Here is a 17,053-nt window from a genome sequence, read left to right on the forward strand (position 1 = left end):
ATTAACCAGCAAAAAAGCTGGACTGGAGGCGTGGCTTCAGTGATAGAGTCCCAGCCATGAATGAAAAGCTGAGAGTCCAAGATCCTGAGTGCAAACCCTGGTTCTGGCACAAAAAGAGTTGAAAGGACAGGCAAAGGATTGAGAACCACATTAGGCAGGCGGTGGAGTCCTAGTACTGCTGTTCCTGTCTTCATTAGTATCCCGATGTAGGCCTTGGCCTCAAGGTGCCCTCTATTCTAGGGGCAAGTTCACCTGAGTTCATTAAATCCTTACCTCAACCCATTTCCACATGAGCACACTGAGGTGCAGGCAAGTTGGGGCACTCACTTATTCAAGGTGAGCATAAATGCATTTAAACACACATCCCTTATGCTCAACCAGATCCCTTATGCTCAACTAAGGAATCTAGAAAAGCAGAGCATGCCAACCCAAGTGCTACCAAGGTGCTATGGAAAGCAAGCCAGCTTTAGGCAAGACTATGCTAGACAGGCAGTTGCCACTATGAAACTAAAAAACTGAATGTGGTGATGCACATCTATAATCCTAGCATTAGGAAGGCAGAGGCAGGAGAGAATAAGGCAGAAGTTTTATGTAACAAGACCTTATAAAAAAAGAGTACAGAAAAAGAGCCAGAGCTAGAGCTAGAGCTACAGCAAGCGAGAGAGAGAAAGAGAGGGGGGAAGGAAGGGAGAAAGGAGAGAAGGAGGGAGGGAAGAAAAGAGAAAGAGAATGTACAAGAATCCTCCACCTCCAAGCTGTAGCACCCGAAGCCAGGGTAGAGGAAGCCTAAACACCCTTGAGCTAGGCTGTCCAGCCCCTGCATGTAGAGCTCGCCAAGCAGATATGCTTAGTGAATGGAACTGAATTTATTTGTTCAGTCTTCATACTAGTGTTGCAAGGGATGAGGGAAGGGTACTAGATGGGGCTCCAGGTAACGCCAACTCTGGGTTCAACCCTAACTCTCCCAAGAGAGTCCTTCTGGGTTCTTTGGGTCCTGAGAAGTCACAGCTAAACCTTGTATTGATATACACTGCTCCAACCTCTGCAGCATTTGATTTTTTTAAGAGTACACTTTATTTTTACAGAAGAGGCATATAACAAGGATATCAAAACTTTGTCAATGAAAAAGGAGTCATTTTCTCGGCAGCCAAATCTGATTGCAACTGAATCTCAGTTAATTTCAAAGTCATTTCTCTATAAAGGGCACCACTCATTTTTAGGTCCATTTCAACCATTTTCTTCTTTTCTCTCTCAAATTCCTTTCTGAACAGATGGATTTTGTCCTCTGTCTCTGGTGAAGTAGGCTTGGTACTACTATTTTCTTTACTGGCTTCACACTTTTGAACAAAGTTGCTTTCAAAATTGTGTAAGGTTACCGTAGAAAAAGAAGCCAGGGTAACTAGTTCATTCTCCAAAGTTAATGCAAAATGATCAACTAGGAGATCCTCACTTCCTGACTTTAGTTTTTGGAAGAAGCAATTGATAGGGAGAAGTCTAGTAAGATTATGAAGACATTGGAACAAAACTGTTTGATTCCTCGTATAGATTGTTAAAATTCCTTTAAATGGTGTTTTTGGTTTCCAGTTCAGTAGAGTCCCATAGACATTTCTTGGCTCTTTACAAAAGCACATTTCTGGAAATTCTTTGATGACTTCACAGTTCATGCATTCTATAAGCCACATCTTCATTAAATTCAAGGTACCACCAGATGATGATGTGAGTTGAAAACAGTATTTGTTCAATACTGTGAGATATGCAAAAAGATCTTCCATGTGCTCTATCAGTTTCTTCTCTGGAAATGTCAGTAGGTATTTCTCACTTGAAAGATCTTTGAGACTTATACAAAGTCTGCCACATGGAATAAAACGATCTTCAGGATACTTATCAGTATCTCTTTCTTTAAATTGTAGTAGCACGACACAACAAAATTTATTGAGTGCTAAAAGTGGTGAAAGAGAAGTTACACCAGTAATTATCTGCTCACATTCTTTCTTAGACGGCTGTTCACCAATAAAGCTTTCTTCCTTGTTCAACTTGATCCTTTTTGCCTCAGATCCTACTTCATGTGGCTTTAAGTATGGTTCTGAGAAAGAATCCATACTCAACTTAATCACCTTATTTTGACACTTAATAACCGGAACAATGGAGTTATAGGATTTGTCTATTAACAATGATAAAGTCACATCATTCAGGGATAGCTTTAAAGAAGATGTGGGTTTTACTCCAACAATTAAGCTACCATCCAATATACGATACCATATCTTCTCTATTTTCTGTTCTGAATGTTGAAAAACATCTGGCAACTTTTCATTGAAGGTACTGACAAAATTCTCTTCTTCCCCACAAAAAGGAACAAGACATTCCTCCTCTGTATTTAACGTACTGTCAGTTTGAGTCAAGTTTATTAAAGCTTTGCAAGATTTCAAAATAAATTTTTCCTTTAGCAAGATATGCTTCTTGAATTCCTGAGTTAAACCCAAACCTACTTCTATTCTTCTTTGCAGAGGTGGAATCACCAAGCAACGATTCTTATGTTGTTCTTTAAACAAATCATCTTCGTAGAACACCACTGGTTTACTTGAATAGTTTATCTTATCAAGATCTGTTAGTTCAAACGAAGACAGGGAATCTGAATTCAAAGAATCCTTAAAAAGGAGCAGTACCTGTTCTCTTCCAGTTCCAATGAAGTCATCTACCAGTACTAAGCTAAATTTATTCCACTTAGCAGTAACCTGAAAGTTCTTTTTTGAAACAGCACAAGCATGATTGGTCCTAAATAAAACAATGAAAAATAATTTTCCTTCACCTGGGTCCAAAGATTGAACTGTACAAGGATCTTCAAATGGAAGCTGGCACACACTTTTAAGTGTTCCATTGTGACATGAAATGAGCTGATTCTTTCTAGTAAGGGCAATCAGAGATATTCTTAACTGATTGTTGACAATCTCAGTTGTACAGACATGAATATAAGTTACCACATTACTATAAGCAGGAGGAATAATACAGGTATCAGTTAATATTTTTTTACTTTGAAGAGAATACATACAAAACTTACTATTACAGATTTTATAATCTGATTGTAAAAGCTTTGAGGTATATTCCATTTGCCCCAAAAAAACCATACCTAGATTTTGGATCTCACCTGCCCACTGAATAGAAGACCAATTAGTTGATATGCTAATGATTTTGCCAATTTGGGACGAGATACAGTAGAATGTCTTGACATATTGCCATAAAACTAAAGGACCATCATGGACTCTTATGCTGTCTTTCATCTCATAGCCTAGACTAAAACTTAAACACTTTTCAAATTTATTGGTGCTGTGCAAAAACAGCAAATAATATTTGAAAAGACCATTCAATTTTTTGTTTTGTATCAAAACATAAGGAAGATTAATTCCAGTTCTGAAATCTGACACACAATTGCAACATATAATTTTTAAATGAGAACTTGCTTTCTGTATGTGACAGAATCCAGTGGACTTCAGAGCAAAGGTTCTGGTTTCGCTGTCAAATACCATCTTTCTGACATGTAGTATGGGTGTCTCTGCTGACATTTTATCTGAAAAATTCTGGTTAGACAACTGAAAAATAAGGATTTCCCCATTATAACACACGACCCTTTCTTGTTGATTAAATGACATTGCTCATTTGCCAATCAGAGGCTCACACTTGTAATCTTAACTACTCAGAAGGCTGAGATCTAAGATCATGGCTTGAAGCTAGCCCAGGCAGGAAAGTCTGTGAGACTCTTGTCTCCAGTTAACAACCAGAAGATTAGAAGTGGCACTATGGTTCAAAGTGGTAGAGTAGCCTTGAGTGAAGCTTAGGGACAGTGCCTAGTCCCTGAGTTCAAGCTCCACGCGGACAACAACAAAAATCAAGTCTTTGCATTGATCCAGCTTGCAAATGAAAACTGATTCCAATTGATGCTTTTAATCAATGGCTGCATTCCTTTCTCAAGGAATACTGCCACTATTTTCTTCTCCTGGGAGTAGTGCTAGGTACTGTTCTTAGTACTTCAGATTTATCCTTTTATTCCATATGGTGTCTTCATGCCATAGGCACTATAATATTTACAGATGAGGAAACTGAGGCACAGTTTCAGGGCTTTCTCAAATGCCTGGGTGATGTAGCCACATTACGGAAGCCCCACCCGGTTGCAGGATTTTGTGACTCCAAACCTCCCGCCAGCGCGCTGCATCCCCAGCATCCGATTCTTAAAAAAAATAAAAAAAATAAAAGAAAATAAAGTAACTGAATTCCTCACAGGAACCTAGATGTTATATCTTCAACATCTGCTATCATTCAAACGTAGTTTGTCTCCAAAGCTCATATATATATATATATATATATATATATATATATATATGTATATATAGAGAAAGACATGCACATATGTATACATACACATATATGTATATATACATATATGCATATATATGTATATGTATACATATGTGCATGTGTGTGTGTGTTATGGTACTGAGTAAGCTTAAACTCAGGGCCCTATACTTGTAAGACTAGGACTTGAGCCATAGCAATGTAAGAGTTGAGAGATAGTGGGATATTTAAGAAGGGAATATACTAGGGATGTTATTACTGAGTTGTAGAGCATTGCACTGCATGTGCAGACTCATGCATTCGTGCATACACACAGTTAGAAAAAAGAGGGAAGGATTTGGCCAAGAGGGTGAATACCTTCTCAGGGGACTGGGTTATTTATCACAAGAGTGGGTTGTTATAAAGGTCATGTTCCTTCTTGCTATTTTCTTTCCTCTCTTTCTTTCTTTTCTTTTTCTCTCTTTCTCTCTTTTTCTTTCTTTTTTTATTTTTTATTTTATTTTTTGGGGGGGTCTGGTCGTGAGGCCTGAACTCTGGGCCTGGGCGCTGTCCCTCAGCTCTTCAGCTCAAGGCTAGCACTCTACCACTTTCTTTCTGTTGTTCTTGTTGTTGGCCATGGGGCTTGAATCCCTGGCCTGAGTGCTGTCCCTGAGCTCTTCGGCTCAAGGCTAGCGCTCTACCACTTGAGCCACTGCGCCACTTCTGGTTTTCTGATGGTTTATTGGAAATAAGAGTTTAAAAAAAAAAAAGAGTTTTACTGCCTTTCCTGCCTGGGCTGGCTTTGGACTGTAATCCTCAGATTTCAGCCTCCTGAATAGCTAGGATTACAGGTGTGAGCTATCGGCACCGGGCTTTATTGTCTTTTCTGCAGACATCTGTGTCTTCTTTTTCTACCACGTGTAATAAAGTACAAGGACTCTGCCAGATGTAGCCAAGACCATTTCTGCACCAAAGTGAAGATCAAGTCACCAATGTGTGATTTGCAGAACCATGAGCTAAATGAACTTCTTTCCTCTCTAAATTACCTAATCACTCCCCCACAGTATAACCCCTGCTTTCACTATATTTGATGTCGGTATAATTTGTGGAGGAGATGGGGAAAAACAAGTCATTTAAGGATACTGGTGGTCCCGTTGCAACAATGAGAAGTACAAGTTGTCATGTCTAAAACGAACTTTACAACTTTGGTGCGTGGCGGGGGGGGGGGGGGGGGGGGGGAGGCTGGGAAGGGATATGAAGGGTAAACAAAGGAGGAGGCTGCAATGCTTGATAAGAAATATACTCATTATCTTGCCCATGTAATTGTAACCCCTCTGTACAGTATGTTCACAAAAAAGAAAAAGAAAAAAAAAGAAACTACTAGAATAGAAAGCCAGAAAAAAAAAATAAAATAAAAATAAATTACCTAATCACTATGACAGTATCTGACTGCATGGCCCACAGTCTTGACAACACCTCATCAACTATGGTAAGACCTGCACTGACTTCACAATTCAGTTTCAGTTTCCTCCTCTGTAACATGGAGTAATTGCTACCTGACAAAAACATCATGAGAATTAAATAAGATGATCCTTACCTAAATATGTTATGTACCTAAATGTCGTATGGCAGAAAATGGTGTGCATTTATCAAAAAGTATTTGGCTATGTGATCAAGTCCTGGCCAACAGACTTAAGACAGAAAGAATGTGAGCCAGCTCAAAGTAGCCTGTTAAAACCTCCCAAGGAATTCTCTCCTTCCCCATCCACTAGCTGGAAGAAAATCCTAAGGTAGTAGGAGCCACAAGATGGGAGAGGTATGGGTCTCTAAGTCTCTATAGAAAGCCACCTGACAAATACCCAATAGGACTTCAGGAATGAGAACTAAACTTCTATTGTGTGAAGGTTCTGAGGTTTCAGCAGCTATTGTTAACTTAATTACTACACACAGCTGCACAGGGACAAGTGTTGGCTATTCTTGTTGGTGTCATTACTATTCATTAGTATTACTGCTCTTCCAAGTATCCAATCTAGAGCCTCTTTCCTCAGCCATTGTTCAGTGAATAATTACAGGGAAATAAAGACATCCTTTGCAGTCATTGTCTTGATTGGCTCTGCCACCCTCAGAACATTTATCAGGGCTCTCTGCAGTGGCTAGACAAAGAGCCCCTAGACCTTCGAGAGTTGCAGAAACCTGGTTTACTTAATACACACTCCCTTATTTTCTGGATGCTAGAAATTATAACAAAAACATTGAACCAACCATGAGTTGTGCCCCCAAAATTACATCTGAACTTTTTGTGTTTTCTTATATTTGTGCTCTCTTAGCAACCCTAGGAGACCAGTTCTGTTCCCACTTTACAGAGACCCAGGTCTTCCTGGTTCCTAAATTTTATACAATTACCATTAATTAGCCTCTACTGTGTGTCAGGCACCATCTTGGTCTCTCTCTTTTTTTTTTTTTTTTGGTCAGTCATGGGGCTTGAACTCTGGGCCTGGATGCTGTCCCTCAGCTCTTCAGCTCAAGGCTAGCACTCTAGCTCTTGAACTACAGCGCCACTTCCAGTTTTCTGGTGGTTTATTGGAGATAAGAGTCTCAGGGACTTTCACGCCCAGGCTGGCTTTGAACCACTATCCTCAGATTTCAGCCTCCTGAGTAGCTAGGATTACAGGTGTGAGCCACCCGTGCCCGGTTGGTCTCATACATGCCATATAAACTACTACTTTGACTGCTGTCTCCTGGGGGGGGGGGTCTCCTGCTTCTACTCTGGACTTCCCCCTCCCGACACACACTATTCTGTATACAGTTCATGTCCCTTCGCTACTTAATCCCCCATTCATGGCTCCTATAACATTTAAAATGAAGTTCAGAGTTCTGCCACAGCCTACAAGGGTCTGGTCTCAGCCCCCCTGAACTCTTCTTTTTTAATCACTTTGTTTTGGTTTCAGTGGTTTTGGGACAGTCTTACTATGTAGTGCGAGCTATCCTCTAATTCAAGATCCTCCTGAGTGTTGGGATTACAAGAATGTACAACCTCCCCGATCATGCCAATCTTGCATCCTCAAACACATGCTCCACCAAGATCTTTGCATCTGGCATTTTCTCTGCCTGGAATGCTCGTCTTCCTTTGGATAATGGACTGCTGTTTGGCTCAAAAGTGTTATCATGAGACAGTTAACCCTGACCTCCCAGCTCAAGTAATCTCTACTAGTATTCATTTATCCTATACATTGTTTTCTTTTTTTTTGGGGGGGGAGAATCCTGAACTCTGGGCCTGGGCACTGTCCCTCAGCTCTTCAGCTCAAGGCTAGCGCTCTACCACTTGAGCCACAGCGCCACTTCTGGCTTTTTTCTGCTTATGTGGTGCTGAGGAATCGAACCCAGGGCCTCATGCATGCAAGGCAAGCACTCTATCACTGAGCAAACTTCCCAGCCCTACATTGTTTTCTTCTAAGGGTAGGCACCCAGCTGGCTCTGTTCATTGCTACCTCCACAGTGCCTATGCCTAATGCTCTATGAACAGTTGTTGGATGATGAGACAATACAGAAAATCCAAAAAATCTAAAATGCTCCCAAATCCAAAACTTAAAAAAAAAAAGATATTTTCGTGTTACAGGAGAGTTAGAATTCAGGATCTTGCCCTTGCTGAGCAAATGTTTTTATCACTTGAGTCATATCCTCATCCCCAAAACTATCTGTGTGTGTGTGTGTGTGTGTGTGTGAGGGCACGCAAAGCTAGGCTAACTCAGGCCCTCTCACTCATGCTTGGCTTTTTCACTCAATGCTGGTGCTCTACCACTTAAGCCACAACTCCACTTCTAGATTTTTGCTGGTTAATTGGAACAAAAAAAACTTGGGCTGATTATAAATCATGATCCTCAGATCTCAACCTGCTGAGTAGCTAGGATTATTGGCATAAGCCACCGGTCCCCACATGATGGCATAAGTGGTTCACATATCTGATTTCATGATGGGTCACAGTCGAATCACAGGGGCAGCCCAGCATGGTGCCACATGCCAATAATCCTAGCACTCAGGAGGTGGTGATGAGGATTAAGAGTTTAAGACAGGGATACACACAAAGACCATGACTCAAAATACACACACAAATTGAACGCAGGCATTCTAAAAACCATAGCACTACTTTGTGCTATGTGGATAAAGGTTCGTTTTTTGCCAGTCCTAGGACTTGAACTCAGGGCCTGGGCAGTGTCCTGAGCTTCTTTTGCTCAAGGCTAGACTCTACCACTTGAGCCACAGCACCACTTTTGGCTTTTTCTGTTGATGTGGTACTGAAGAATCGGACCCGGGCCGGGGTTTCATGCCTTGCTAGGCAAGCACTCTACCACTGAGCCACATTCCCAGCCCTGGATATGAGTTATATGAAACATGTTATTTTGTTTAGACTTGAGCCCAGTCCTGAAGATATAGCCTATATGCAGCTATTCCAAAATCTAAAAGCAAAACAAAAAACCTGCAACAGCTCTGGGATAGTCAACCTGAAAAAGAAACTGCAGTAAACAGGAAAAAGAAGGCAAGAAAAGGCAACAATTCCCAGACTCCATCTGGGGTCACGTGAGGCACGTGTCGTCCAGGATGGAGACCCACAGTCCGGGGTGCCTATCTGAGTCCCCCATCGGATCCCCGGGGCTTGAGGGCTAGGCGGGGAAAGGCAAAGCGAAGGGAAGGGTGAGGTGGGTGTGGGAAGCCCCGGGCTGGCTTCTGGCGCCTTTCCTGCGACCCTCAACAGCCGCCCTCACCCTGTTGCAGCCTCCGCTCCCGCCACGCGGTTTCTGATCAGCGACCCCCCTCCCCCGCCGCGCCCCTCCCCTCCCCCGGGAGCTCGGCTCGAAGCTCCGCCGTGGGAAACGGGAAATCTCGGCGTCCGCAGCCGGCCGGCGGGGCCCTCCCGCGCCGAGCCTCCAGACAAAACCGGAAGGGCTGGGGAGGCGGGGTCGCCCGAGGGGTCACAACACCCCTCAGCCTTGGGAGCTCGTGCGGAGCGACCGCGGGCCTCGGGCCCCGCCTGGAGAAGCTGCGCAGGCCCCGCGGCTGCGCGTCCGGGACAGCGCCGCGAAGGCCGCGCGGGGCTCGGAAGGCGGCTTGCCCGGGAAAGGCCTCCCGCAGCTCCACCGGGCCTGTGTGGGGGCGAGGGTTCCTCAGCAGGGCGCTCGCGGGAGCCTGCGGCGCCGCGGCTTCCGGCGGCCCGCAAAAACCTCGAGAGATGTGAGGCACCGGGCGCGTGGGACCCAGGGAGCCGCCGGGTACGGCGGGGTAGCGCAGGGCCCCGCGGGCTCCTCGGCCCCGCGCGCACGCGCGCCGATGGCCCCTACCTTGGCGCATCGCCGCTGCCGCCGCCACCGCCAACGAGCGAGCCCGGCCGGGCCTGAGGGCGGGGCAGGAGCACGCGAGAGGCAGGCCCCCGCGGGGGGGGGCGGGAAGAGCAGCCACACACCCGATTGGGGGATTCTCCAGGGAGGGGCGGGGCTAGAGCACCCGCCACTCTTACCCTTCGCGCCTTCCGCCCAACTGACACACCGGACATCAGCGCGCCCCGCAGCGTCCCAGCGGTGAGGTGACAGCGCCAGCAGGCCGCCCAGCGCCGGTGGCCGGCCCAGTTCCACGGCCTCACTGTAGGCAAAGATGAGCGAGCCGGGCGGCGTGAGGAGTGGCGCGCTCCGACCAGGCCTTGAGCGCCGCGGGAGCGAAGCCCTGGGCTTCCAGGAGTCGGTGTCTTCCCGATGGCTGCGCGGCCTTGGAGCGGGCGGCGGCCGGGCTGGCGTGTTGATCCCAGTTGGCCTTCACCGCGCCGCACTTGGTGGCGCCCCTTAAGTGGGTCTCCATTGCGCCGGGCCCTCGGCGGCCAGCTTTATACTGGAGCGCTTGACGGGGATCTCGGGGCCGCTGGCCGGGACAGTCTCCTGGAGCGGGTCCTGGAGCAGGTCTGCGTTTGGAATGGCAAGATGGATGCTGCAGCCTCAGCCCACTTCTGGCGGTGTGACAGCAGCTAACTCCTGTTTCTTCAAACTCTTCCATACCTTATGGACACAGCTCCTTCCCATCACCATCGCCCGCGGGCGTCCCCACGCGACAGCAGCTAACCTCTGTTATTAGGGAATTTGATTCGCGAGATACAGAGAAGCCACACTTTTAAGAGGTCAAATGGGGAGTCTTTATTACAAGGCCTGCGACTGCAAGGGTGTCCCGAAGACTCGCAGCCCTGAATGCAGCGAGCACTAAGCTTATAGAGGCCCAAACTGCATAAGATGTGCGGAATTAAATCTGAAAAAAGGTGTAAAGCAAACCAGCAGAGGATTCTTAAACCTTCCAAAAGTATTATACAGAAGCAAAGCAAACCATCTACGGGGGAAAATTAGGGGCAATCAAGGGGGAAGCAATCCAGGGCAAGACTTTGCCGGAGTTTAACAACTCCCGTGACACCTGTAATCCAAAGAATATCCTAGATCTCCTCTAGAGTTCTCAGAAAGTCCACATCCACACCATCAAGATGGCGCCAGTTAGACTGAGTAGCCACATTTCAGTTTCTTCAAACTCTTCCATACCTTATTCACAAAGCTCGGTCCCATCTGCGTCTATGGCCGTCCCCACACGACAGCAGCTAACTTGTTTCTTCAATCCGCTTGCTCCTCTAGCAAGGAAATGACTGTAACCACACACGCGCCATCAGCCCGACGTCCAGAGTCCGTCAATCGGGGTCTCCGTCAGGCAGCAGTACTGGGTTCTGAGCACCCTGAGTGGCGGGATCAGCATCGGGTGCCTAGCACCGGCGTCGCCAAGCTTGCCCCTCACAAGCCTGTATGTGTTGATGTGCCCTCCGTGGTGCTCCAAGCAGGACAGCGAGCGTCACACAGCTTCCCAAGTAGCTGCTGCATGGCGGTCGCAGCCGAGAATATCGGAGCTGCTGACGGCCTGGACCGTTCATTGAGTCATGCCGTGCCCGACCCCACCCCCCTTCCGCTCCTGGCGTGGGCTTCCGCAGACTGCCCCTTCCTCCGTTCACGGTAGCCGCTCACCCTGCTTCCCTCCTCGCGCAGGCGCCATTGCTGAGACTCTGCTTGGCCAGTGCGCAGTAGCCTAAGGGCTCTAGGGGCATTTCACCGCGGGGAGCAGGGCTCAGTAAAGCATGCTTGGTTTTTGAGGCTTCTTTGTTCATTGTGTGCCCTGTCAACTCTACGCCTACTATCCTCCTTCCTCACCCCGCCCACTCCCGCTGCTTCCCCACTCCCACAGTGTGGTTTACTTTCCTGTCTCTTGTTTTCAAATGTGTACCAGTATCCAAAAAGGCCAGCAGCTCCCCAGCAGGTAATTCTGGGTTTTGAAGTGGTTAGGAGGCTAGAATTTGGGGAGATAGTGGGAGGTGCATTTTGGGGAAAACCAGTACTGAGGGTTCATGGCTAGCACTCTTAACTCTCCTCAACTTTTGTCCTGGCTCATTTTGAACCTCTGTTCTCTAATGCTAGCTGGGATAAAGAGGAAAAAAGAAATGCTCTAGGACAGTGTTTTCCAAATTATAACCAATGAGTTATAAAATCAACTTGATTTTTATTTTTTTGGTCGGTGGTGTGGCCTGAACTCTGGGCCTGGGTTCTGTCCCTCAGCTTTTCAGCTCAAGGCTAGTGCTCTACCACTTGAACCACAGCACCACTTCTGGCTTTTTCTGCTTAGGTGGTGCTGAGGAACTGAACCCCTCATGCATGCAAGGCAAGCACCCCTACCACTGAGCCACCTTCCTAGCCCCAACTTACTAGATTTTGACAAGCATTTTTAATGGGAAGTGTAAGGTATATTAAGTAGGTTTCATTAGGTAGCTGATGAGAACAACACATGGTAGTCAGGCAGGAAAAGTTTATTGAACTGCTGCCCCTTTTGTCTCAGGAACAGCTCAAACCTGGACACATAGGGCCTTCAGTCAGTCCTTGGAATACTCCAGTATAATCAGGAAAATAATATAATATATAAAATAATCAGGATAATAGTGGGTGTTTCAAGATCTTAGGTAAATGCTGTTATTCAGCCCAAGGGGACTTTACTTCAAGAGCTGCCTTCTACTGTAATGATTCCTAGAGATTGGAAATGTATAGATTTTTTTTTCTCCATCCCTTTAGCAGAACAGGATAAGGAAAATTTTTCCTTTACTATCCCAAGCATAAATAACGAACCTGCAAAGTATTACCAATGGAAAGTCCTACCCCAGGGAATGCTTAATTCCCTACTATGTCAGGAAGACATAGAGGCTGTTCTACAACCTGTGCAGGAATCTTTCCCAGATGCATATATTATCCATTATATGGATGACATATTGTTAGCTTTACTTGATGAGATGTTAGACAAACTTTACACAATGGTGCAGGAGAGGCTATTAGTTTCAGGTCTGTTAATAGCAGAGGAAAAAGTCCAAAAAGCCTCCTCTTATCTGGGAATCAGAATACTGGTAATGCCATTATCCCACAGAAGATTCAAATCAGAATAGATGCCTTGAGGATCCCTAATGATTCTTAAAAGTTGCTGGGTGATATTAACTGGCTACGTCCCTCTCTGAAAAATCCAACTTACAAACTGCAGCACCTCTTTAATATTTTGCAGGGAGATAGTGACTTAAATAGCACCTGTGGGCTGGGAAGGTGACTCAGTGGTAGAGTGTTACCTTGCATGCATAAGGTCCTGGGTTCCATTCCTCAGCACCACATAAACAGAAAAAGCTGGAAGTGGCGCTGTGGCTCAAGCGGTAGAGCGCTAGTTTTGAGCTGAAGACCTGAGGGACAGTGCCCAGGCCCAGAGTTCAGGCCCCATGACTGACAAATAAAATAGTCTCCAAGCATTAACCCCACAAGCTCAAGAGGAGCTACAATGTCTAGAACAACATATTCAAAATATCCAGTTAAAAAGTGTAGACCTAGCCGGGCGCTGGTGGCTCACGCCTGTAATCCTAGCTACTCAGGAGGCTGAGATCTGAGGATCGTGGTTCAAAGCCAGCCCGGGCAGGAGAGACCGTGAGACTCCTATTTCCAATAAACCACCAGAAAACCGGAAGTGGTGCTGTAGCTCAAGTGGTAGAGCGCTCACCTTGAGCTGAAGAGCTGAGGTACAGCGCCCAGGCCCAGAGTTCAAGCCCCACGGCCCACCAAAAAAAAAAAAAAAAAAAGAGGCTTATTTGGATACAATCAGTCAAGTGAGGGAGACAAAAGCTTAAAACTATACTAGTGGGGCTGGGAAGATGGCTCAGTGGTAGAGCGCTTGCCTTGCATGCCTGAGGCCCTGGGTTCGATTCCTCAGCACCACATAAGCAAAAAGAAAAAAGCCAGAAGTGACGCTGTGGCTCAAGTGGTAGAGCGCTAGCCTTGAGCTGAAGAGCTGAGGGACAGCGCCCAGGCCCAGAGTTCAAGCCCCACAACCGGACCCCCCAAAAAAAAAAAACTATACTAGTAAAGGTCCAGACTGTATTATTATTCCTATGTCATAAAAGGAGAATGAAAATAGTTACCAGGAAAATCTATCATGGCAAATAGCTCTTTCCAATTATTAGGACATATGGGATGTCATTATCCAAAAAAAAAAATCTTTTCATTTCTAAAAAATACTCAGTGGATTTTGCCAAAAATTGTTAAAAGTTATCCTATTTCAAAAGCACCTCTATTTTACTGATGGCAGTAAAAGGAGAAAGGCGGCTTATTCTGGTCCAAAAATAAACATACTTAACTCCCCTTATCAGTCTGCACAGCAAAATGAACTACTTGCCATCATAACAACTTCTCAAGGATGAGCCCACTTCTTTTCTCATCACAATATATGGCCACTGAAGGATCTGCCTCTCCCTTCTCTGCCCAATCTTTTTATGTATCTAAAGATGGAATATGAAGGACTGAGTCCTGCCCTATTTGCAAAGCATCTGGTATGTGCTCATGTGCTTGTCAACAGGCAGGTCATTCTGACCTTGGCCCCCAGGAGACAACAGCCCCCACACCCAGCTTCCACTGTGGGCCCATTGCCCTTGATCCCAAGGAGACCATAGCCCATTTTCTTATTCTCTGCTTCCTTGTTAAGTCCTATATAAGCCCACCCCAAAATCCGTCCCTTGCACAACCTCCAAACCTGTTGGAAGGTTTGTGCCCTGCTGCTCCTCAATAAACCATCCTTGCCAGTTGACTATCAAGTCCAGCCTATTCCTTTTCTGTTCTCCATTTTCCCAACAGCCATGTCTCTTCCTTTAATAGAGACCATGACACTGTCCTTAAAGGAGACTAGCATTAATTTTCTCTTTACTGAGTTACAAAAGAAGGTTTGGAGAAGAGCCTCCCCCTTTTTTGTGATGCATATCAGGGCTCACTCTCTTTGCTTGGCCCTTTATCCCAGGGCAATGATTTTGTTGATCAGCTGATTGTACTTTATACATTCAAGCTACAGATTGGCACAATTTAACACATGCTATGCTCCTGCTTAATAGACAAAATTTCATTTAACTCACACTCAAGCTCAATCTATTATCTAGCCTGTCCTACCTGTGCGCCAATCACTTGGTCCTCGTTTTATCCTGGAACCAACCTTATAGGTTTAAATCCTGTTACAATCCATCTTTTGGTCGATTAAACTTTATACGTCACAACTAACACCTTTTCAGGTTTTATTTGGGCTACGCCTTTATCTGGAGAAGCTTTGAATCATGTAATGAGCCATCTTCTTTCCTGCTTCCCTGCTATGGGTGTTCCCTCTACGTTAAAACAGTCAATGTCCTTGTCTATACAGTACTAAATTACAAACCTTCCTAAATAAGTGGCAATTATATTACAGGAATCCTTTATAATCCACAAAAGGGAGATAGGTGTAAGTTACTGGGCCTCCAAAGGATAGCAATGGCATTATATACCCTTAATTTTGAAAATTTAAATTTTCCATCAATACTTCAGCAGCAGAAAAAACTCATCTTTATGTCAACCTATCTGGTGGAAGGATGACACTGATAATAACTGGAAACTGGGAACCGTCAAAGTATGGGGCCATGGTTATGCTTGTGTGTCCACAGGTTCAGCAGACATCTAGCTAACAGCCCAGAAATTAAAACCCAGAAAGGAAGAGAAAATCAACATCGAGGAAACTCTGGTGGAGTCCCTCAAGGATAGCTAAAGGCCGGGGAGAACAGCAGGAACCAGGTCTGCAACCATTCCCACCTGGGGACAGATGCTTTCCCAAGAAGCTGAGATACTAAAGGACAATGTACCGGAAATCAATACACTGTCTTTGTTTGTAACGATGATGGCACTTATTCATACTGCTAGTGCCTCTTGCTTGGTACAAGCCTCTGGGGGGCTTCTATGCTGGGTAAACCGTTGTACTTACATTGTTACTATGACACGTAAAACTCAGCAAGCTGGCTTGTATTTTCAACCAAGTGACATGTCACAGCTATAATTTTGGAGAAAATAAGTCAGTACTGGTTTTTTGTTGGTTTACTAAAGAATCTCAAGGACTTTCTTACCTGGGCTGGATTTGAACTGCAATCCTCAGATCTCAGCCTCCTGAGTAGCTAGGATTACAGGCATGAGGCACTGGCGCCTGGCACTATTTATCTATTTATTATACTATTTATTAAGTGCATAGTACTGTTTAGGAGCAATGCAAGTAACATATTAACTTCATCCAGATTCTTTTTCACACTGACCCCCCCCCCACAAATTTGTTCACCTTTTCCCTCACTGCGCCCCAAACTCAATGCCATCCCCTTTAACTATGCCCCTCCACCCCCGCTTGTAAGTTCTTATCATGAGTGTAATTAAATTATTAGCTTTCCCTGACAATACTATATTGAGTAGTTTTTAGCTAGAATTTCACCTGGTGATGGAGATTATCAAATTTGCTTGCCCATACCAGGCTTCTCAAGGAACTTTGCAGGGTAGAGCCCTGATGGTCTTTTCCTCAGAAACTGCCATTCTCCACACTGTTACCATGGTTCTTGGCTCTACAGAAAGGTAATTAGGACCAAGCTATCTGATGGGTACTGGTTATGCTTTATAGCCTGGGTTAAGGAAGGAACCTGTAGTCACTGAAAAGTAGGAGACAGCCTAGATATAAAGCCCAGACCTGCCGGGCGCTGGTGGCTCACGCCTGTAATCCTAGCTACTCAGGAGGCTGAGATCTGAGGATCGCGGTTCAAAGCCAGCCCGGGCAGGAGAGACCGTGAGACTCCTATCTCCAATAAACCACCAGAAAACCGGAAGTGGCACTGTAGCTCAAGTGGTAGAGCGCTCGCCTTGAGCTGAAGAGCTGAGGGACAGCGCCCAGGCCCAGAGTTCAAGCCCCACGGCCGACAAAAAAAAAAAAAAAAAAAAAAAGCCCAGACCTGTCTCCAGAATTCAATCTGACCTCTGGAAAAATACTTTTTTTTGTCAAGAGACAGGGTCTCACTATACAGCCCAGGCTGACTTTAAACTCCCAATCCTCCTGCACAGCTGGCCCATGAGCTTCCCCACAGAATTAGTTGCCACTTGGACCTTGCCCCTGAGGAGAGAAAGGCGTATAGACTGTAGGAGAGGGCTTACTGCTCACCTCAACACAACAGGAGCCATTTTCTAAGAACCTCTCTGGACACACTGTTTATTGGTGGTATCTGGAGAGCTCAGCAGCCATGCTGCCAAAAACACATTTATATCACACACACTGACAGAAGTAAAAATATTTATTTTTTAATCTTAAAAAAATCTGGTGTTTTCCCCAAAAC

The 17,053-nt window shown here is 45.4% G+C and overlaps 1 protein-coding gene across 1 annotated transcript; it reads right to left on the reverse strand.

Annotated features, from left to right (window-relative positions):
* Positions 1-1,036: 1,036 nt before the first annotated feature.
* LOC138838031 (Fanconi anemia group B protein-like) lies at positions 1,037-10,167 on the reverse strand. Its single transcript, XM_070037036.1, is given in 4 exon segments — positions 1,037-3,679; positions 9,147-9,709; positions 9,862-9,954; positions 10,007-10,167. Coding segments are annotated over 4 exon segments (3,390 nt in total). The 3' UTR covers positions 1,037-1,106.
* Between the last annotated feature and the right edge of the window lie 6,886 nt (positions 10,168-17,053).

This window comes from Dipodomys merriami, unplaced genomic scaffold (genome assembly GCF_024711535.1).
Source record: "Dipodomys merriami isolate MVZ:Mamm:240054 unplaced genomic scaffold, mDipMer1.0.p SCAF_28, whole genome shotgun sequence".
NCBI classification, from domain to species: Eukaryota; Metazoa; Chordata; class Mammalia; order Rodentia; family Heteromyidae; genus Dipodomys; species Dipodomys merriami.